Here is a 22,534-nt window from a genome sequence, read left to right on the forward strand (position 1 = left end):
TTACAGCGAGCTGCTTTACCTTTGTTGCCTCGTCTCTAAGGTGGGGCTCAGAGTAGCCCTGCTCATAGGATTGTGGGGAGCATGACTGTCCAGTGACATGTCTAATGCTCCTTCTGCAGAGCATGGCCCACATCTGGTGCTCAGTTAGTCTTGGCTGTAGAAGCTCACAGGCTTTGCACACAGATACTGTGGTTTGGTGCCATTCAAGGTAGACCTCAGCGTGGGTTGGGTGGATGATTTGGTTTGGTGTCTCCTAGGTCAGTGTCTGGAGACCCTGAGAATGGGGTTGACCTGTAAATGCATGAACTTACTTGGACCTGAAATTCAAAGGCAGTGTGGAAACTACTTGATAAGCTGGTTGTGGTGGCTGTAGTATTTCTTTTCCTGGTGTTTGCATAAAGTTTTTCTCTCTGGTCTTCTAGTATTTCTCTAAGGGCAGAATACCAATGTGAGATTGGAGCCCATGGGGTTGGGGCACAGGACAGAAATCAGTAAATGCCACAGGCATACAGATTTTCTCTCAGGCCCTCTCCTTTTCTTTCAATACCTTGTCCCTCAAAAGAGCTTTGCTATTCTTGTGATTTGGGCTGTAGTCCTCACACATGTGACTCCCAAGTCCTTCCCTTCCATCCACATATCTCCACTAGCAGGACAGCTCCACTTGGATGTGTTCAGTTTTGTCCCTCAGCCTTGGACTTAGACTTCAAATTAAGTGAAATCATCATGCACAGTGCCTAGAATAGAGCTGCTTAATAAACGTCAGTTTTAATGGAATGGATGTCATCATCTGTCTCCTGATAATAAAAATAATAGTAGCTACCATTTATTGAACACTTGCTATATGCTAACAACTGTACTTGGCACTTATACACACTGTTTCTAATCCTCGGTCCAGTCCAGCAAAGTTGAAATGATGGATTACTCGGTATTCTTGAATACTTTTATTCATGCTTACTTTTGGCTTAGCTATCTCACTCTTCCCAAAATCCCACATGTAAATACTTTCTGTTCCTCCAGATTCCCTTTATTTTTATTTTAAAAATAAATATTTTGTGTATATATTTTGAATCTATAATCATAGTCATGGTACAAATAATTCAGAAGTCAAGAAAAGGGTATATAGTGAAAGAAACATTTCCCTCTCACCTTTCTCTGTCACCTGGTTCCCTCAGAAACAGCCAATTATGCGTTTTATAGTTTCCTTTAAATACTGTTTCCATGAACCTCTGACCTCTCAGTCAGAAATAATGTCTTCTTCCTTTTCCCTATCCTGATTTTTTTCTTTGTGTATACTTTTTCATTTTATTCCGAGGGTTGTTTATAAGGGTTGTTAACAGGTAAAATGTTATTAAATACTCTCTCCTCCGAATTGAACTTTTCAATATACTTTGTACAATTTTGTCAGATACTTGCCATGACCAACCTTCTGCGGATTGTAGTTATATGTGCTCACATATTTCTTTTGCATCCTGTAATTCCCTTGGGGACAGGGACAGTATGCCTCACACACCTGTGCCCTCTAGTTCAGTGTTCTTCATGTGTGTGTAACTCGTAAATGCTAATAACTTAACACATTAGTTGTCTTTGTCCTTCTGAATGTCCAGATAACGTTGAACACAGTGCATGCCATTAAAAATCACTGTGGAATGTAGGTAAAGTGAAATGCTTTGCCTTCCATCTAGCCCAAGAATAGTATCATCTGCATCCTCTTTTTCCTTACACAGAATCGCAAGGGTGCTGTGAGTGAGCTGGAACATATTCCCGATGCAGTTTTATGTGATGTGCATTCTCACGATGGCGTCGTCATTGCTGGGTAAGCAAAAACAGTTTTTCACTTAATACTCTTCATCATGAGGTCTTTCATTTTTCATGCACCACCCTCCGAGTCCCAACAACCTTATCTTCCCTTGAGAGTCCATACTTTCCCGTATATACATAGGTATACATGGCCCATGTTTGAGAAGATTCCGTTCCCCAGTATTTGAGAGCTCTGTAGTGTTGAGAAGCAAATGTTGCCGAGCAGATCTGTAATCCATTTGTCTCAATATGTCTTTGCTAGCTTTTAAATCACTCTCGTGGCATGTTATGTTAGATTTTCATTAAGGCACACAGTTTGTATTTTATGAAGACATAAAAAGTCAAGCAAGAATAATAAGTGTTGGCACAAAGAGGTCCTGTTCTTGTCCTCTTGTTCTGAAGCTTTTATTATGAGGAAGGGCTGTGGCCACACACAGTCTTCCTTTCCCACCACGTAGTACATATTTGCTATTTACCTTGCCCTGAAATAGGGTTTTTATTTGTCTCTATGGCCAAGAAATTTAATTTTAGCTTCTGTAGATTTCCTTTGGCTTCTGTTCCCAAAACCACTTTCATGAATTCTTTATATTTTACTACAGAGATGTGTTTATGTATAATATATAATATAAATTTTCTTTTTGGATGAAGATGTTTTGAACTAGAGTCTCGAATTGTATACTTAATGCTAGAGAGACCAGGACACTTACACTTCTGAGTCTGGATTGACTTTGGAGTGAGCCACCCAAGAGAGGGTCCTACCTGGAGGAAAACAAAACAAACCTTGGATTTAACAACTTAGTAGTAGGCCAGTTTTTTTCTTTAAAGAAAAATCTTTTCTTAAGAAGCATTCCTTAAGGAGCACCATTTAAAGTGAAATTCCAAACAGATTATTTTGATATTTCGTGGTATGCAGTGCCTTATGTAGAAAGCATTTTTACTTTTAACAAGATATGCCCAGGAGGAACACTTTTCTTTAGATTTATTTTGCCAGCCACAACTTAGAGCTTAATGCCCTTCTTGAGGGTGTAGTGGAACTGTTTTAGAAAGGCTAATGGACCAGCAATCAGGAGTCCTGTCTCTCCAGTCATCAGTGCAGCTTTAGGCTCCACCTCTCACTGTGCAGGTGTGGGCCTGAAGCCTCATAATAAGTAAGGTCCTTTCCTCCCACTACTTCTGAGATCCTGTGATAACTATGAGAGAGACTTACATCATTCTAGCCAAAAGGGGTCTCCTAGTGTGTCAGGAGACCTTCGAGCACAGACTGTTGAGAGTAGACTGAGAGAATCATAAAAGTAGAAATAAAGGAGACTTTAATCTCAAAAGCCAGTTACAAATTTCTTATCTGGACATGGACTTCACAAAAGACAGGCTGGCCAGGAGTCCAGATGCCAGCCCTTCTTTTCCTGCCGCCGCGTTCCCGTGAGGTCTGCACAACATTACAGATTGTGCCAGCACAGAGCAAAGCGATGGCAGAGTTTTGTGGATCGATAAGATGAAACTTGATCTGTGGGTCAGAGAGGCTCCTCACGGCTCTTCTTTCTAAGAGAACCTTACGTTTATGGGTTAGCATCAGATACTTCATATCTTGCTTGTATGTAGAGCATCTTGTGTTTATCATTAAAATTTTATCTGGTGGTTACGATGCTTGTTTTCTGGGTCAGATCTTGAATCCCTTTTCATTTGAGACAGCGGTGTTTGTGGTTACCTCATTCCCAATCAATGTTGTATTCACCAGGCTTTCTACAGTTATGTATCTCCAAGGAGCTTCTTAAAGAGACAGTGGCCACCTCATCATTTCTTTCTCTTCTGCTTAGCTTGCATTTCTTTTTCTTCCCTTTTGTTCTCTCTCTCTCTTACAGAAGTGGAATTAAGTTCTGTATAGCTAGAGCTATAAACTACGTAACATTTCTGCATTTAAACCTGTTACATATATTTCATATAACTGACAGAGAACAAAGACTCTTGGGAAATCTCTTGCTTTTTTCCATCTTTTTAATCCTCTTTGTTAATGTTCCTGGTATAGAATCATGTTTCTTAGGCCTAGACTAATTTTTATTAGTCTTACAATTGACACAGTCTTGATTCTTCTTTATTCTTCTTTTCACACAGACCCAAGTAATCTTCAAATGCTCATTCACTCACAGACTCACCTGAGATACTCAAGTACCTATCGGGTGAAAAGGACCTGATACTTATTTTTTTTTACCCGAGGCTTGTATTTCTAGTAGAGGAAACACACGTAATTTTCAAAACTTTGGTCTTTCCCACTTTGGTCCGTGAGTCTTTCCCACTTTGGTCCGTGAGTCTTCCCTTACTGCCTCATGGATGATGATTTCCAATTACCTTTTCCTGACATTTGAACCTTTTAAAATTTGTTTCTAACCCGCCTTTCTCGTGATTCTCTTTGGTGTACCTTTGGTTTTTTTCCCCACACTGTTCTACTTAGTTTCCTCTGAGCACATCTTTTTTTAAGTTGAAACGTAATTCACATACCAGAAAATTTACCTTTTAAGTTGTATGGCAGTGATTTTTAGTATATTCACAAGGTTGTATAATCATCCACTATTATCTAATATCAGAACATTTTCATCACCCCAAAAAGAAACCCCCTCCCCATACTTTAAGGCCCACTGGAGCGCTGTCTCCTCCCGAGGTGTCTGCAGCAATGTAGCCTTTTAGCCCGTACCGCCCCCACACCGGCGTCTGCCCTTCTCATAACTCCTGCAGAGGTGAATATCTGCAGCCTACAGGGCAGCTAATCGTGTGGCCGCGTAGCTTCACCTAACCTTTTTGTTTTATACTGTTCATTTACTTTGAACCAATTTTTAACTTTACAGCCATAAATTTTTTTCCAAGCATCTTTTAAAACTGGAGGTGGTACGTAATATTTCATTAAATGCCCATAGTGCTTATATGTGGTTTTGTCTGAAGTAAGCATTAAAATTTAGTACAGACTGCCCCTCCCCCTACCTATATACTACATTATGTGGGAAACTAGAGAAATTCCTACGTTCTCTTTCCTGTTCTCTGATTTCTTCGTTTTTCAACTTAGAATCGTACCGTTTTAAACCCAGAGGGACTTTTAGAGGCTCTCTGTTCCAAACATTCACTTCGTGTGAGATACCTGAGGCCCAGAGAGGCCCGACGAGCTGGGTTGGGCACGCATGCCCGTCCCACTCTGCTGCTGCAGTGTCCACACGGGGCTGGGCAGTGGCGCCGCCGTCTCCAGCCCTCATTTGCCAATCTGACGTTTGTCTGTTACAGCATCATTTTGGCTTTTCTTTGGTGGCATGTATCTTTTCTGTTAAAAATAAAAGCAACAATAAAAACATGTTGTTTTTGCAAAACCATTAGAAAGTGGAGAAGAGAAAGCCACCTAAATCCTCTCATGCTAACACAATCCCTGTTACAGTTTTTGGTGTGTATGTGGTTTGGTTTTCAGTCGGTTTTTTATGCTTACATAACATAAGCATAGCCCACATTACATTTTTGGCATTTCCCCCCCTCACTTGACTGATAAGACTTTTTTCATGTTATTTCATACTTTTCATTACTTTCTTTGATTTGTTGCAGAAACTCCTAGGATATAATTAAATCCTAATTTTCTTATTCATTTTTCTAGTAATGGACATTAAAGTCACTTTCTGTGTTTTGTTATTATGTGAGTATGTTCTGTATAGAGTTTTGCAGATTTTTCCCCTTTGTACTACAAATCTTTATTTAAAAATTATAAAACATACTTAATGTAGAAACTTTGAGTTCCATATAAGTGCATTGAAGAAAGAGCTAAAGTTCTTCCATTGCTCTCCCCTAGTCTAATTATTTTCCTAGTTTGAGTTACTGGATTTAGGGAAATGAATTTTTAGACTTTCCAGATTAAGAAATTATTTTAAAGTGCCTTCATAACCGTTAACTTCTTTCCAATTTAACTTTTTGGTTTGAAGTCTCCAAACCACCCCTCAGGCCTGCTCTTCTGCATGCACGTTTTTTCTCAGTGCCATAAATAACCATAGAGTACAACTCCCTTCTTCCCTATCCACGTCTTAACCTCCTGCAACCTGGCTTCCCTCCTAGCCCTTCCACTGAGCTGTAGTCTCACAGGTCACAAACCAGTGGCCTTTTCTTGGCTCATTCCCTTCAGCCTCTTGGCAGTGTTGGATCTTATTGGCTGGACCCCTCTTAGAATGTGGAAACTGTGTATTAAGCGTCTTTGTACCTTCAGAGCCTCGTGCCAGGCCCGGCGCCTGGGAAACTCTGAGGGAAGCGTGGGTGGAATGGAAGCTCATGCTCCCGCCACCCTGCACTCTCTGTGCTTCCTTATGCTTCCTTATGCATCTCCGACCTGCCCGCCTCCTGCTCAGGCCCTTCCTTCCTCTGGCTTTCAGTGCTCTCATGTGGCCACTTAGCAGTGATATCCAGCATCCCAGATACACCTGAACCAGTTGGGATTTTTTGCTGGTTAGATAAGTGGAAGTTCCTTCAACCGGGACTAATTCATTCAAACACAACCTTTACTTTGATTTTCCAGCAAAAATTTCCCATTTAACTTGAGAAAAATTTGTGTTCCGAAGCCACCAGTTTCTATGCAATAAGCCACCTGTCTCTTTTTGTCAGAGTTGCATTTCCTGGCTGCGTTTTCTCTGTGATCTGGTAGCACTCCTGAAATGTAGTGAGATTTGGTTTGTGCTTTCCTTGTATTTAGAAGAAGAGGCGTTATCTAGAAAGTTTGTTGACTAGTAAGTGACTGGAACGTGTGGTTTTTGTTCGTGTCTCTGTTTTATTTTTCTTTGGCGACAGCTCTGAGAATTTTAGAATGTTTTGCAAATTCTATGTTTATCATTGAGGATAAAGAATAGAAGAGATGAGGGTATGAAAGTATCCCCGTCCTGTTTTGCGATGCCTGGACTGTTCTCTTGATCCCCAGTTGCACTGTGGAAGTGAAGAGTGTTGAAAATAGATGACATCATGAGTTCAGAAAGGTCACATCATAAAACCTGAGACGTAGGTCTAGGTATAATTTGCCAGAAGTACATTTGCTTTACTGCCACCTAGTGAAGAAGAGCATCTCAGGTAAAAGCTACAGGAGGAAAGTCAAGCCTAGGGCTCGCTGGAGGCCTGGTGCCAGCTCTGCTAACCGTTAAGCTATTAGCTCACCGAAAGCTTTTATCAGATGCCCAGGAGTACGGTGGTGTTTTGCAATAAGCTCCCTCCTCACTGTTACTGAAGATTCCTAAGTCTGAAGCGTTTCAGTTTGCACAAGAAAGCACACTTCTCTATTGACATTTGAGGACCTTTTTCCCCGACTTTTGGTATAAAAAAATATCAAGCGCCCTCTTTGTGTCGAGGTTTTTCTCCCGTTTTCCGCCGATGTGATCTGCCTTTAGAGGACAGTACCTACCTTTACTAGAAAGAACGGTGACTGTCTCCCTGTTTCTCCTCTGCCAAATGGGGTTGGAGGGAAAAATGTATCGTTTAATATTGCAAAATATTAGCTTTCTTCTTTCAGTTGTCCCGTTTGGTCTCCTGCATTGTCATTCATCTCCAGATTTCATTCCCTTTGAGGCAAGTGTGCCCAAGTAGACGTGTAACAAAACTGCGACACCTTCTCCAGCAGCCAAGTGACCCCTGGCTGTAGTTCTGGCTCATTTTTATTTGCTCTGTCCACACAACCTGGACATTAGAGTCGAGAGGGTTTTCAGTCTTCTGTAGACGTGAAGCAAAATTTTGAGCTTCTGGTTTGTATATGTAAAATTTAAATTCTGACTCTCAGGTTGGTTCATTTTGCCTGGTGGCACTTCCAGTGGAATGTCATCGTTGTTCATAATTAAAAACTGTTAGAAGACAGCAGTTCAGACATAGGCGTGCATCTAAGGCAGCGGTCCCCAACCTTTTTGGCACCAGGGACCGGTGCTCCAATGAGAATCTAATGCCTGATGATCTGAGGTGGAGCTGAGGTGGTGATGCTAGCGCTGGGGAGCGGCCGGCCGCAAATATGGATGAAGCTTTGCTCACCCGCAGCCGCTCACCTCTTGCTCTGTGGCCCGGTTCTTGCTCTGTGGCCCAGTACAGCCCATGGGGCCGGTACTGGGACATGGTCCCGGGGCTTGGGGACCCCTGATCTAAGGTAACTTGAAATACCTTGCTTTTAGCCATTTTGTTCTCCACTTTTCTCAGTAATTAAAAATGTGCCTTCGAATTGACCAGATACCATGCCAAAATATGGCTTCCATCTGAAATAGTATATATTTGCCCTGAATTTTTAAAATATTTTCTATTTAGGAGCTGAAAACACCTCACGGACTGTGTTTTCAATACTCTGCTAGTTTCATGTGAATGTATAAAAAATGAATATTACCTAGGATTACTTTGAGGCTCTTGATAACAGATGCTTTGTAAATACAGATTGGTGGTAAAAGTTACGTTAGACAAATATCAGCCCATGTTTATATTTACTAAGGACGTGCTTTCTGTCTTTCTCCTTTTTAAAAAAAAATTTTTTTTCTCTTGACAGGTTTCCTTTCATCCTCGTTTTATATTGATTTTGTGCTGCTGCTCATTATGACAGTGGGCTGCTTCCCATAAGGAATTTGATCATTACCCGTTAGGGACCTCTTTTTAAAAATACTTTAAAATTTATTTTCTTCTGTGAGGTATACATGCTCTTCTGGTAAATAAGTCTGAGGTAAGATATTGATAAGAGACTAGAAGAGAGCATTACATTTATTATATCCTTAATGAAGGAGCTCCAGAATATCCTTAATAAATACTGGTGAACTCATGACTGCATTTATCCATCTCTGGTTCTCCGAGGAATAATGGGAAGGGCCACAGCTACAATAACTCTGCATAATCATCATTGACTCTGACTCTATTGATTGTGATTAACCAAGATGTATGGAAAACAGTTTTAAGTGTGTAGTGCATGTATCTCGTAAGGTCCATTAAGATGTTCATTATTTTTCAATTGATGCGTCTTAAGCTGCACTTGATGTTTGTAGTAGTGCATTTCCACAAAAAGACTGCACTGTGGGATTGAGTTCATTTTGTTAATTGCATAATATGACATAGTCATGTTTCATAGAAAACAGTAAATACTCTTGATTTCATTGATTTGTAATCTTTGGTATTACTAAAGAAAGTATGGAGTATGTGAATAGTTCTTAAAACCTCCACATGTTAAGGGCATAAATGTTTCTTGAAATATGTGTGCTACACAGTTAGGGGCCTCTGCCTAATTGCTTTGTAGGCTTTAAACCACTTCCATCTTCTAAGTTTAAGTCAGGAGATTCACTTATTCAACATTTACAAGCTCAAATGAATACTGCAGACACATCCTCTGTTCTGGGCAAGGATACATCTTTTGCTCAGAGGGCTATAATTATAGGCGGTTACAGAACAGCATAGGAGATGTTAGGGTAGGGAAAGAGCAGGCCACCAAAACACACTGGAGAGAGGCATCTTGTACAGGCAGACTCAGGTCAGGCTGGATTTCTCTTGGGAGGTGGCTTCTCAACTGAGTCTGGAAGGATAAGTAGGAGCTGGCCCGGCAGAGTTTAGTATGGGGCAGATATGCAAGTAACTTGTCCATATGCTGCCATTCCTCATTCCTAAACCAATGGACATTAATAATCTGTTATAGTGTTTATTTTTCCAATGAGCTGGATGGAATACAGCTTCAGAATTCTTAACACAGGGCTATAGGCAGCCATTACCAGTTTATTGGATTTGACACACAGTGAAACCATTTACTGTTCCTGGTCTGAGGCCTCATAATAGTGCTCCTTTTGGCTCCCGCGAGTACCTGATCAGAATAGAATTGTGACTTAATTTGGAGGTGGCCGCATGAGTATGGCCCTGCAGAGGGTGAAGTTTTCCCATCCATACCATGTGTCCTCCTATATCACCTGTGAAGCAGGTGTGGGAGGCACCATTGCATCTGCCCAGCCCCACACTCCTTACCAGCATGCTGAGCCCTTTTTGTTGGCTTCTTGCCTTCTAATTGAGATATAGTGGTAGAATTGATGAGTTAGGGTCAGGGGCTGTGTCCTGCAAGCCTGAGTCATAATATTGAAAACAATAAATTCCTTATATTGCACTTAAATGGGGATGGTTCTTAAAAGCCGTATTTGTTTAAAGACACTGTCATCTGAGGAAGCAGAGTGGCTCGTTGGCGAAGCAGCTGATTGAAAAAAGCATGGGGACTTGTTTTGATCCCAGCTGTGCCACTAAAATGTTTCTTGTGACCTTGGGTAAGTCACTTAACCTTACTCCAGCATTCTTAAATCAAGACAACCCCCCAGGTTATTATGAAGAGCCTTAAAAAAAATTGTTTTTAGCAAAGAAGCACTGGTACCTTGAAGCAAAATGAATCATGCCCCCACCTCTCCCACCCGTGCGGGACATTTATACAAGAGGAAAGGTTAAAGGTTGTGTTTAGTGGTACTTTTCTTCCTTCTTTAGCTTCAGGTCTTTTAGTCCAAATAAGTAGTCTACGTATTGGAAACTTACTGGTTAATAAAAGCTCTTTGGTGGTAAATCATTTAAAATTGACAATTGCTCTGGCCTGCCGAGCTCGAGAGAGGCTCCGTTCCCATTCTTTCAACAAAAAATCAGCTGTGGTCTCTGACCTATTTATTTGGAGGTAAACTCAGGCTTGCCAAGCATAAAAAAAGATCGAGAAAGCATACAGTTTCACTGGCCCGTGCCATGGGCTGGGACAGCCTTACTCATTCAGAAAAAGCTTTCTTCTTCAGTTTTTCTTTAGTGTTCTTACATCAGCTAACATATTAGTTGCAGTTGTACTTTGCACAGATAGTAATTAGAGAGCCATCAACATTGGGGTCCAAAGGCTTACTGACAATGCAACTGTCATAGTGGTGTCTTAATTGGTTGAGTATAATTGTCATTAGGCAGCAATAAAGACATCTGGAGCTCTGGAGAAAAATCAACCTTTTTTTCCTACCTCCCTGCGATATCTCTTTTTGCTTCTCCTGGCCAGCATTGTTAAGCACTTCAGATTGCATGTAGGGGTTGGTCCAGGTCCCTCTGCCCCCACCAGTGTTTGACCCTCTCGAAAACATCTGTTTCTTTAGCTCGAGTTCATTGGCTCCGAGTCCCAGCTCCACTGATGTGGTTGCTTTCACTTGTGTTAGATTTTCAAGCCTACTGCTGAGTCATCACGCAGTACCTGCTAAGATAGGATGTTTGTTCTCTGTTACCATCATAAAGGAGACATAGAGTCTCTTATATTTTGCAGCAAAACATTTGTGCTGTTATCATGCTCTTTGGCCATGAAGAATGGTGTTACTTTAAATGGGTATCTGTGTAAAATTTCATGTTTACTGAAATAATTTAGCTTATCTTGTGTTTTATAAAGATATATTTTAATCAGTTTGGATTAAAATAGACATGCAGGAAGCCCAACGCATATTGATGTGTGCGTTCTAGGTGTCTCACTGACTATAAGCACCAGTAGGTGGGCAGTAGAAATAAAAAGAGGTGCCACTCCAACCAGTCACTTGTGGATACCTGCTTTCAGTCACTATTATGATGGAGTCCATGGCATTGACATGTGGCCTTCTCAGGGACTTCAGAATCAGGTTGAGGAGACAGGGAATATAACAGTGAATGCCATTTCTTCAGACACAGGACACAATAGTTGAGTCAAAAAGCTTTGCGGAGGAGGAGGACCTTGACCTTGAGGAGTTGGTAGGCTCAGGCTAGGTTGACAGTTCTCACCCTTGGCTGTACATTGGAAACGCTGATGCCTGGTTCCACCCCAGAGTCAGATTTAATTGATCTTGGGTGCGCTTGGGTATTGAGAGCTTTAAAAGCATCTCGATTTAATTGTTTCAGTGATTCTATAATGTGCAGTCAAAATTGAGACCTACTGGGCTGGATCGCGAGGAGGAAAGGGGCTCTAAAAAGGTGTCTAAGAGCTGGGGTTCAGAGGCAAGAGAGTCTGGAAGCCAGTGAGTAGCAGGCTTGTCTGGAGGCTGGCTCATGCTCAGGAAGAGTAGAAAATGAGTGGAAGCTGGTTTGTGGAGGGTTGTCAGTGCTGGGCTAGTAGTTAAAACTTCGTTCAATGAGGTGTTAAGACCTCAGATTATACAGTGGGCTTGCCAGGTGTCATTTGCTGTTCTAGGCTGACTGTTCCAGTCATTGGATGCACAGCCATGAGCAAGATCCAGCCCCTGAACTTAGGAGCTTGTAGGTTCGTAGGGTGGATGAAGTCAGATAGTCAAACGCAGTTGCCACGAGTGTCAGTCCAGGCTGCTGTCATGGCGCGTGTAGCTCACAGGGCCATGGTCTGGTGTGGAGGAGAAGGGAAAAAGGGAGGATGGTTCGTGGAGTCAGAGATCTTTGAGGGCTTGGCTTGTGCAGGGTTGATGAACGTGTGGGAGACTCAGACGGAGGAAGGCTGTACAGAGGCCGTCAGGTGTGGCTATGAGGTGTTGAGGGATTTGGACTTCTGTGGCGTTCCAGGGAATGAGAAGAACAGAAAGGGCATTGCAGCCTGAACATATACAGCAGTGTGGGTGCCAGGCAAAAATAAAGAAAAACCACTGACTAAAATAAGGAATTCAGCAGTAGGCTAGTTTAGTGGTAAACTAAAACTTTTTGAGGCGAGCATGCGTTTAATTTTAGATGTGTAAAGTTGCAGTGTGAGTGGGACAAGTTCCTGGAAGAGGCTTGTCAGCCTTTTAGATACCAAGTGCTCTTCTCTGTGGCACCTCGGTCCTCTCTTTCTGCTCTTCCAAGTAATGAGAGAGATCAACAAGTTGCATTTCACATCTCACTGTTGCGTGGTTCAGCAGTTTTTCAAGCTTTGTTTGGTTGTTGTTGCTTTACCTCGGAATTTATTGTGTAAAGAGGGCTTGGGGTGGGAGCCCAGGCCACTGAAATTCTCTCCTCTGCAGCCCTCTGCTCACCACTGTGGCGCCTGACAGGGCACCACAAAGGACCACAGGAAGACCGCTGGTGCCGTCTGATAGGCCAGCGGTCTTTCTTTCACTTCTCTGTATTTCTGAAAAACGCAGCTACCCTTCTCACCTTCTTTTTCTGAGTGGACTAGTTCTTTCACATAGAATTGACCTTAAGAATCTAATCATATACAGTCTAGAAATTCAAACATGTTACCTCTGTTCAGTATCTCTAGCTAAGCGAGTGGTCTTATGCCTGGGAACACCTGGGTCGTTTTCAGGATGTCTGGGTGAGCCTAGTCATTTTGGTGCATTGGAGTGTGTATCCTCGTATAGAGTTTCTTGTTAAGAAGGCTGACCTGGAACACTGCCTGGAGGGTCTGGGAGCCAGCGGCCAGGCTTTGGCCCAGTGATGTTAACGTCCGCTCTTGCTTGTGCATCACCAGGCTTAATGACACTCGTGGAGTGAGCGTTTCTACTTACTGGAGGAGCAGTGATCAGAGGCCCATCAGTTCAGTTTTAGAAAGCACGTGTCTGCTTTTTGGCTCTTTACACATGTACTGTCTGCAGGGAGAGAATCGAATTCTCCAAAATGGAGCATTTGTGCGACAGAATAACTGCCGAGTTACACAATGTGTGTATTTACTGTCTGTTAATAATTTGAGGGGAATACATTTGGTAAACAAAACTCCTGAATCAGAGTTGTCTTGGTTTTTTGATTGAGAAATTGCACATGAGAAATTGATCTTTAACTACGTCATAGATGAAAAATGTCATAAATTTCAGTAGTAAATAAGTCTCAGAGGTTATCTTGTTTGACTCTATACTTTTAACATGGGATCAAAGAAACCCTGAAAGAACAATGACTCGGGCCTCAGAAAGATTGTGAACCCCCTAAATGATCTGTCTTTGTGTTCGTGTGGGCATACCATGAGACTCTTAAAACATTTCTAAAGTCTCCCCACAGTTGCTGTGCGTGTTGAATCAAACTTTCTGTAGCAGATGTAAGGATCTCAGGGTAAATACCTCAGTGGCCGGCAGCGCACCATCTCCTCATCTGGCCAGTCCATTATCCTAGGGGCTTCGTGTCTAAGCAGATTCTGGCCCTGCCTCAGCTTTGATGGAGAGAGTCATTTGTTGGAGTGACAGTAGTAATAGAGAGTGAGGGCTCCTGTTTTCTAAGTGGACAAAACCAGGAGTGTCATGCATTTCGGCAAGAGCTTTTCATGAGAAGGCAGCATTGTCTGGCTGCTAAAGGCAAGATTTAATTGTTTCAGCAAATCAATTAGTCTTTAGGGACTTTAATCAGTCAAATCTGATGCATGGATGAGGTATTAGAAAGCTTGTGCCTGTAAGACCATTAGTCCTTAGTGTTTCTGCCCCTCTCTCTCTCTGCCTGTCTTTCGTGTGTGTTTATGTAAAAACCATGGCTTCTACGAATTTCTGCGAGTAATCTCCTTACTGAGAGAACTTAAGGTAGCAAATTAGTTGTAATAGTGTAAAAAGAAAAACAAGGATATCCCAATACATAATTGTTTATTAGTGTAGTGTTCTCATTTGAAATTGTCACTACGGTGCTAGGAGAACATGAAATGTGTTCACAGCCTTCCTGTTATCTAGTTGACATTTTCTCCTGCTGGAGTTACTCATCTAAAGAGTGTGGCAGGAGTGGATCCACGCCGACCACGTCTGACTCCTCTGCTGTTTTAAGGCTCTCCCCATTTTCTCCACTGTGGCCCTGCTCTCCAGTCTCTGCCTGGAACCAAGTGTGTCCTTCTTTTCCAGATATACATCAGGGGATGTGAGGGTGTGGGACACGCGCACCTGGGACTACATAGCCCCCTTCCTGGACTCAGAGTATGAAGAGGACGAGCCTGGAATGCAGCCATATGTCTCCTTTGTGAGGATAAACAGCTCGCTGGCGGTAGCGGCTTATGAGGATGGTAAGTAACCGCAGCCCTCCTCCCTATTAAGAAAAAAAAAAGCTTTACAAAAATTAAGCAGCTGTGGCCGGCTCCCCCCTGTAATCCCTCCATACGTACACGTGGGCACACACACACGTTCACACACATACAGTCACTCTTGCCTTTATTTGAAGAAGTTGGCCAATAACTCTTGGTGCATTAGTAGGCATTGGAACACAGCACCCATTAAAACTGGTGTTTAATTCCTACTGGAACTGTCAGGCTGGGTTTTAGTGCCAGACATGAGGCTGGCCAAGCCATCTTAAGCAAATAACTTGTTTGGTGTAAAATATTAAATATATTTGGCCTACTTTTCCTTTAGTCTCTGCTCGGTCCAAAGGGAACAGTGAAAAGGGAATAGATGTAGATAATCTATAGACAAATATGGAAATAGAAAAATAAAAGTCAGTGCCTACCTTTTCCTGGCACTCACATACCATACAAGATAATTTGTGGTAACATGTTGTCTTTCTGGGACTGATAGAATTCTTTTTGCTTATGAACAACTGTGGACTTACGTACAGAACTAGGTAAGAATAGAAACACTTGACAGTTTATAGCCACTAGTTTCAATAGCCATGGTTATCCTAAACTCCTACCTCTCATGCTCCTAACTTCCATTATGGTGTAAAGTTTGAATGTGCAAAAGCTTTGTTTCTCCACTTTCCCAAAACTTGGACCACAAAATATTTTAGAATGTTGGTGTTTATGTCATGGCACCATGGCAAACCTTCAGAGTCAGTGTAGCATTATCAGTTGGCTCAGATGGACAAAACAGTAGTAAAGTAGATAATGGAGATTTTTATATCCATATGCCATTTAAAAATAAAAAGTACAACTGAAATCTTAAAAATATTTTCATTTTATTTAACAACATGAGCTCTATTTTTTTGGTTTGACATTAGTAGACACTATTGATGGATTTTTTTCTCCAACCTCTAGAAATTCAGCTAAGCTGTTTTCTTTTGGTATCTGTTCATTGAGATGCTGAACAGGTAACATATGAGCAGCTTGAGTGTGTTTGCAACTTTCCAGATTACCAATGAGTTTTTTAAAACTATCCATAGGTTGCAGTACTTTTAAATTAGAATCAATCATATCACTTTAGAATTACCTGATAGTCTTCTCTGCCACACACATACTTTTATCATCCAGTGGAGAAACTGAGGTCCAAAGCGACCAGCTAAGTGATTTGCTTGAGGTTGAGTCATTAGTCACTAGTGACTCCATAGCTATGACTGTGTCTCCTGGGCCATGCGTGGTCGTAGTGCTAATTATGTAATGCTAAACACAGAGACACTTCTAGAAATGTGCACCTGATTTATTTGCACCCCCCATGTCTCCCATCTCGTGGGCTTGAAAATATCGCTTGAAGCGATGTGCACGTGTGCCACTGGTTTTATATTGTTGGATAAAATTGTCTTTGTCACCCTCATTCCTGTGTGGCACAGAAACACGGGAACCATGTACATATAATAGAGAAACTATTTTCTTCTTACTAAATAATTGCCAAAATATATTTTAAATACTTGGTTTTGAAACATTTTTCATAGTAACAGTTCAAATAGCAAAAAACTATGGAAAAATAAAATGTACCCAAAAAGAAGTTAAAGTGTTCCTCCCTGTTCCTCTACCTCTAGCCTGCCTCCCCACCCCACACAGTCTTTACACATAGGTCCTACTCTAGATATTTTTCTGCACTTTGGTTTTTTCACTGAATGACACATCTTGGTACCTTTCCATATTAGCACTTTCAGGTAAACCGTATTCTTTACCAGCCTGTGTAATATTGCATTATGCGGTGTACTGTAATTTATTTATTAGGGCCCTTAGTGATACACATTTGGAATATTTATTTTTGTTATTAAAAATAGCGATGCAGGCAATACCCTTGAACAAATATGGACTCAAGCAAGTATGTCCATGGAGCAAATTACTGGTAATTACTGAGTTGCGGGCTATAGACACTTTATGTTTTGATAAAGATTGCCAAATTGCCCTCCAAAAAGGTTCTACCAGTTCATAGTCTCACGGAAAGTATATGAGAGTGACGCTTCCCCCCGCCTGCCTGACAGGTGGAAATGGCATTCACTGTTGTTTTTGCCTTTCTCTTTAGTATATATGAACATCTTTTCATTGTTGTTTGTAGTTCTTTCTCTGAAAATTGTTCCTATCTTTCCCCATTTTTCTTTGGGTTGTTATTTTTTCTGGTTGAAAAGGAAGGACCAAGGAAATAACACTTGTCATATCTATTTCAAATATTTTTCAGTTTGTCATTCTTCAGTGGACTTTCTTTAAGGCTTATTTTTCTAGATGGTAGTTGTGTATCAATGTGTGTGTGATTGTACTTTTTAATCCATAAATGAGTGGGTTTTATTTTGTTATTTAATGTTTTGAACTAAGTAATACATTTTTAGAAATGTAAAATCAAGCTATTATAAACAGATATATGTTGAGAAATCTTGCTTCTCTTCATTTTTGTCCACTCCATTCTAAAGCAGACATATTTTAGTTTCTTGTCTAGCCTTCCAGTATTTCTGATTGCAAATATAAACAAATATAAATATCTGTTCTTATCCCCCCTCCTTTTTTTAAGCTGGCATACCTAATCTTATATTGTTCCACACCTTGACTTTTTTCACCGAATGACATATCTTTTTAAAAGTAAATTTGATAGGTAACATTGTGTAAGTTTAAGGGGTACAGCATATTACTTTGATAGATTTATATATTGTAATGTGATTGCCATTGTAGTGATACTCATTACATAATTATAATACAATATTGTCTGTATTCACTATACTGTGCATTACAGACCTATGGCTTATTTACTACTTGTTACAAATTTGTACCTTTAAACACCATCAATCTTATCCCCCTGATAACCATCATTTTACTCTTTTTTACAGGTTTGACTTCTTTAAATTCCACGTATAAGCGGTATCATAAATTACTTGTTTGTCTCTTTCTAATTTATTTCACTTGGCATAATATGCTCAAAATCCATCCATATTATTGCTAATGGCAGGATATCTTCCTTTCTTTGGGCTGAGTAATATTCCATTGCATATATGTACCACATCTTTTTTATCCATTCATCTGTTGGTGGGCATTTGGGTTTTGTCCATATTTTGGCTCTTGCGAATAATGCTGCAGTAAACATGTGAGAGCATATGTCTTGTTAATGACACATCTTGAAAGCTTGTCCATGCCAGTGTCTAGAGAATGCACTCCTTTTCATACCTGCATAGTATTCCATTGTACAAGTACTGTGGTTTATTTATGCAGTCCCTTATTGAGGAACAGCTGCATTCTTTCTGACCTTTTGCTATTGTAGTGTTGTAGTGGAAAACCTTGTACAAATGACATTTCATGTAAGTGCAGGAAGGATAGTTTCCTATAAAAATGCACATGGGGTTATATTATTTTGTACTCTTACTAGCGAGATATGAAGGTGTGCTCGTTTCCTTTTATCAGCAAAGTATGCTTCAAACTTTTAGGTGTTTGTCACTTTGATAGAAACGATATCCAAATGTAGTTTCAATCTCTCTTAGTGTGAGAGAGATTGAATTTTTTCACATGTATACCTGCTACTTGTAATTTTTTTTCTATTTTTTCTGTTTAAATCTTGATCAATGTAGAATCCATGCTGGAATAGTATAAGCTCTGAATCCGAGTATATTTTTTTTCCAGCATCTCTTACTAGAAAGCTCATCTCTACCTCTCTGATTTGAGGTGCTGCCTTTACAAGTTTTTAGATATAAATTCTTTTAGTATTTCATTCTGTTTCCAGGTGTTCTGTTCCGTTCCAGCTGGTCTGTCTGGTTTACATTTACATCTTCACGTTCGTCCGTCTTGTCCTTTTGGGTTTCACGTCGTGCCCTAGGGGATTTTCCGTACTCTAGGTAAAATCGACTTCCACGACTGCATCATTTACGTTCAATCTTGATTTGTCCCAGATTCCTTTCAGTATTAGAATTATTTCTTTGGTGAGAGTTCTTGTGTTTTCTTGCCTCCCTGTCCCTCTCAGCTTGTTTTACCCGTCTGATCAGGGTCGTTACAGTTTCTGAGATAAACAACAACTTCTCACTTTTCCCCAGACCTCAGGTGGCCTTGTCTTTGGTCTCACTTCAGTTTAACAGATTGACACTGCGATATTTATACCAGCGTATTCATGAGCAGTTACTTCTGGGCAAAGACAGCTTGAATAATCAAATGTACATTTTTTACATTGCTCCTTTCCAGTAGTAGCGAACAGTCACTTCTTAGGCACAGCTGTGGCAAAAAGGAAACTTACCTTGTGCACTCTGGTATATAAAATTTGTAACTGTGCCCCACAGAAGAGAAGAATAAGACAATAAAATGAGTTAATGAACTTCAGCTCCCTGGCTGTGCCAAAGGGAAACTCTGTATCCATCGAGACCCCGTGATGGTCAACACACGTATTCTCCACAGGAGTCAGTCCAGAAGGGAGGTGGAAACTGCTTTGGGTGAAAGTCGTCCCTGCGTCCTTTTTAGCTTCCTTGCCCTGCAGGAACACTGTACACCCACCTGGGGTGCGGCGATTTGGCAAGGTGATCCACAGTTGTGATTTTTTGAATTCCAACCCACTGGCCTCATATTTCTTCTGCCTTGTTTCCGATTGTCAGCACTGGCCGTCCTCCAGGTTGATTTTTACCACTAATTGTGTTGCACGTTACCGTACCGAAATGAATCAAATCAAAATGCTTTTCCTGGAGCATTAGATAAAGCAGGCGAAGGTTCTGAGTAATGAGCAGATGCTGCTAATGCAGGGACAGTGGAGACCTTGCCAGGACTCCATCTGCTCCATGCTTGCCTGCCTTTGGCCTTGAGCCACAGCATTAGGGAACGGCAGTGTATGGAAACCCACTCCCTGCGCAGAGTTTGTCTTGAACACTCACTCTTTGGAGAGAAATGGGATTACACACTTCTCAGGTGCAAAGAAGTTCTTATTTGTTCCCCCTAAGTGGGGAGAGGAGAGACAAGACCCCATTCATGTTAGCATGCGGAAACCTGGATGGGACGGCCGACAGTCGTCTTTCTTTGGTGCCTTCAAGCAAGGCACAGTGGCTTCCCCACTTCTACAGCACTCCCCGTGCAACTGTCTGAACACACACTGCTCCAGTGTTGGGGACTGTGCCTGCCCTGGCTGAAGGGGCTGTGATTTCTCGCTTACTGACATATTAATAGTGACAGTAGGACCATGCATTCGTTAGGTGGCTTTGGAGACTAGGTGCTTCTTAAGTTTAAAATTTTATTTAATAAGAAAAAAAAAAACAGTTATTTGTTACCCGCTAGTCTGCGTCTACTTATTTTGCTTATGTTTCTTATTCATATGTGGATGATGATATTTGAATGTAGTGACCTAACATTTCCTAACATTTGAATGCAATATTTGGTCTCCTCCCCTTCCCTCCCCTAACTGAAATTGAAGTTTTAGATGTAGATTATTAACCCACTAAAGCATCGCTTGGGAGATGTCTCGGACAACCAGCTGGCTGTGGATTGTGAAGAATTTTGATTTTTTTCACCGTCTTTTTTTTTTTTTCTGGTCATTTTTCTCTCAGAATTTTCAAAAGCTAGTTCTTGCCTGAAAGCTTTGCCTACTGAACTTAGTTTTAGGAATTTCATTGAGACCTTCGGTGAACAAAACAAAATGGAACAACTTTTTTTCCCCAAAACCAAAAAATACCTGGTGTAAGTCTTTTTATAAGGTAGGATATGTTAATAAATTTAAACAATTCCTTAGCAGTAGAAATGCTCATATTTTAAAGATATTCAGAGCGAAATTAAACATAGAAATGCAGAGTTCTGAACCGAGGTGGTTCTTTTTGTGTTAAGCAAGTATTTCTTAGGGCATTGAACCTGAAGTTCACTGTCACCTGGTGTGATCTGAGGTGTTAGATCTTGTTTCATAGACAAGTCATAGAGACTGTGTTTCCGTTTTGGCGGATATTGCCAAATAAAAATGCTTTTTAAAAAAGGTTTTTCCATTTTCAGCAAGAGGAGCCTGAAATTGTATTTATTTCACACTTACTTATGGATGCTTTGGACCAAATATGCATTTAACTAACAGGGTGGTGTTCCTCAAAGAGGGGTCCACAGGTACAGTCTTGAATGGGAGTTGTGAGATCTTTGGGAAAAATTTTAAAATCTGTGTATTTTTTGTGGTAATCTAAAAAAAAAATTAAAAGAATCTGGATCTTTTTACTTTGTAACTGAGCCGTGCTGTGGGGTCTCAGTATTTGAATTTGCATTTTGTAGTCACAGGCTGTTGGCACCAAGTGATCACCTACATGCCTTGTAATGCTTTGTTTGTCACACTAAGGAATGCACAGATGAATTCTTAGAGGTCTGTCTGCAAGCTCTCAAATTTAAGAAACACTAGAGAGGGAAATTCTCATGCTGTAGGTGCAGACTAGCAGGTGATCAGTTTCTGGGAAAACTAGTTACTAGTGAAAATAATTTGAAATAATTTTTCTCATGCAGAAAAGAAGTGGCACATTGAATTTATAATACAAGATTTGGTGTTAATCCTTTGGCTTATTGGGTGGTTTTACTGAAAACTCACTTTTAATAAGACACAGTATGATGCATAAATTCAAAGTGGCTGTCTTGTCTCGTTACAGTTGAGCTTAAAAAATGTAAAGGAGCAGTAGATAGCACAGGGTAACTTTGGGGAGATAGTTGAGACTTGAGAAATAAATTGTCCAAGCGCTTAAATATACCTAATGAAAACCAAAGACGATTTAGTTTTTGAGGGGAAGAAAATAAATTGAATTTTAAGTCAGAATTTAATTTCCTTTTTGATACTTGCAATTTTGGTTGTAGCGTTTATTCCATCCTAAACCCTAGGGCTCTGCTAAAGCAGGAATAAATATATTTGTGGACTGTATTCTTGTTTTGAAAGTAAAACTTCCCTTCTTTTTTAGTCAACAAGCAGTTAGGCAGGTCTGCGGAGTAAGAAGGCAGCCCAGCGAGGCCAGGGACAGGTGGAGCAGGGGGTCTGAGTGGAGCAGTGGCCTGCCAGGTTTGGAGGTTGACAACATACAGGGAGAATGAGCAGGTACATATATTGAAGGTGATGGGAGCCAGTTTTCTTACTATTAGAGAAGGGAGGTATAGGTATGGAAAGGGGGTAGTCAGAATGAACCCTTGGGGCTGGAGTGGAATAGGAGGCATCTATGTAGAATTCATGATTTTCACATAGATAGAGAAGTAAGTAGAGATGTGAGTGCTCGTATGCATATGTTCATATACGTCCTAGCTTTGTTTGCTGAGAAGATGTAGAGACAGCAACAGCCCAGGAGGAATGAGCACACCTAGTGCTCAGATCTTGACAATGTCACTCTCTACTAAAAGGAGCCAGGGCTACTTGCAGAAATGACTGACTGTAGGGCTGGAGCAGAGAAAGATATCCAAATATTTGGACATTAAACATTTCTAAATAACAAAGTTAGGGGATATTTTGATCTGAATGAAAATGAAAAGCAGTATATCAAAATGTATGGGATGTAGCTAAAGCAGTACTTAGAGGGAAATTTATAGCATTAAAATTCTGTTAGGAATGAAGTCTCAAATCAATAATTTAACTATTTACCTTAAACTAGAAAAAGATAAAATGAAACAAAATAAGTGTAAGAAATAAAGTAATAAAGATAAGAGCGGAAGTCAGTGAACTAGAAGAGAGAAAAAAATATACAGGAAAATCAATGAAACATAAAATTAGTTCCTTTAAAAAGATCAGTCAAATTGACAAACCCTAGCCCCAGAGTAATCAGGAAAAAAAGAGAAAAGAAATTTTCAACATCAAGCATGTAAGAAGTGACA

The 22,534-nt window shown here is 40.7% G+C and overlaps 1 protein-coding gene across 1 annotated transcript in view; it reads left to right on the forward strand.

Moving 5' to 3' along the window:
* The window catches only part of FBXW8 (F-box and WD repeat domain containing 8), a 114,469-nt gene that overhangs the window by 30,404 nt on the left and 61,531 nt on the right, over positions 1-22,534 (forward strand). The window contains 2 exon segments of the mRNA XM_023528247.1: positions 1,725-1,813; positions 14,505-14,662. Coding sequence (XP_023384015.1) covers positions 1,725-1,813; positions 14,505-14,662 — 247 coding nt within the window.

The sequence above is a fragment of the Pteropus vampyrus genome, unplaced genomic scaffold (genome assembly GCF_000151845.1).
Source record: "Pteropus vampyrus isolate Shadow unplaced genomic scaffold, Pvam_2.0 Scaffold23, whole genome shotgun sequence".
In the NCBI taxonomy this organism is placed as follows: Eukaryota; Metazoa; Chordata; class Mammalia; order Chiroptera; family Pteropodidae; genus Pteropus; species Pteropus vampyrus.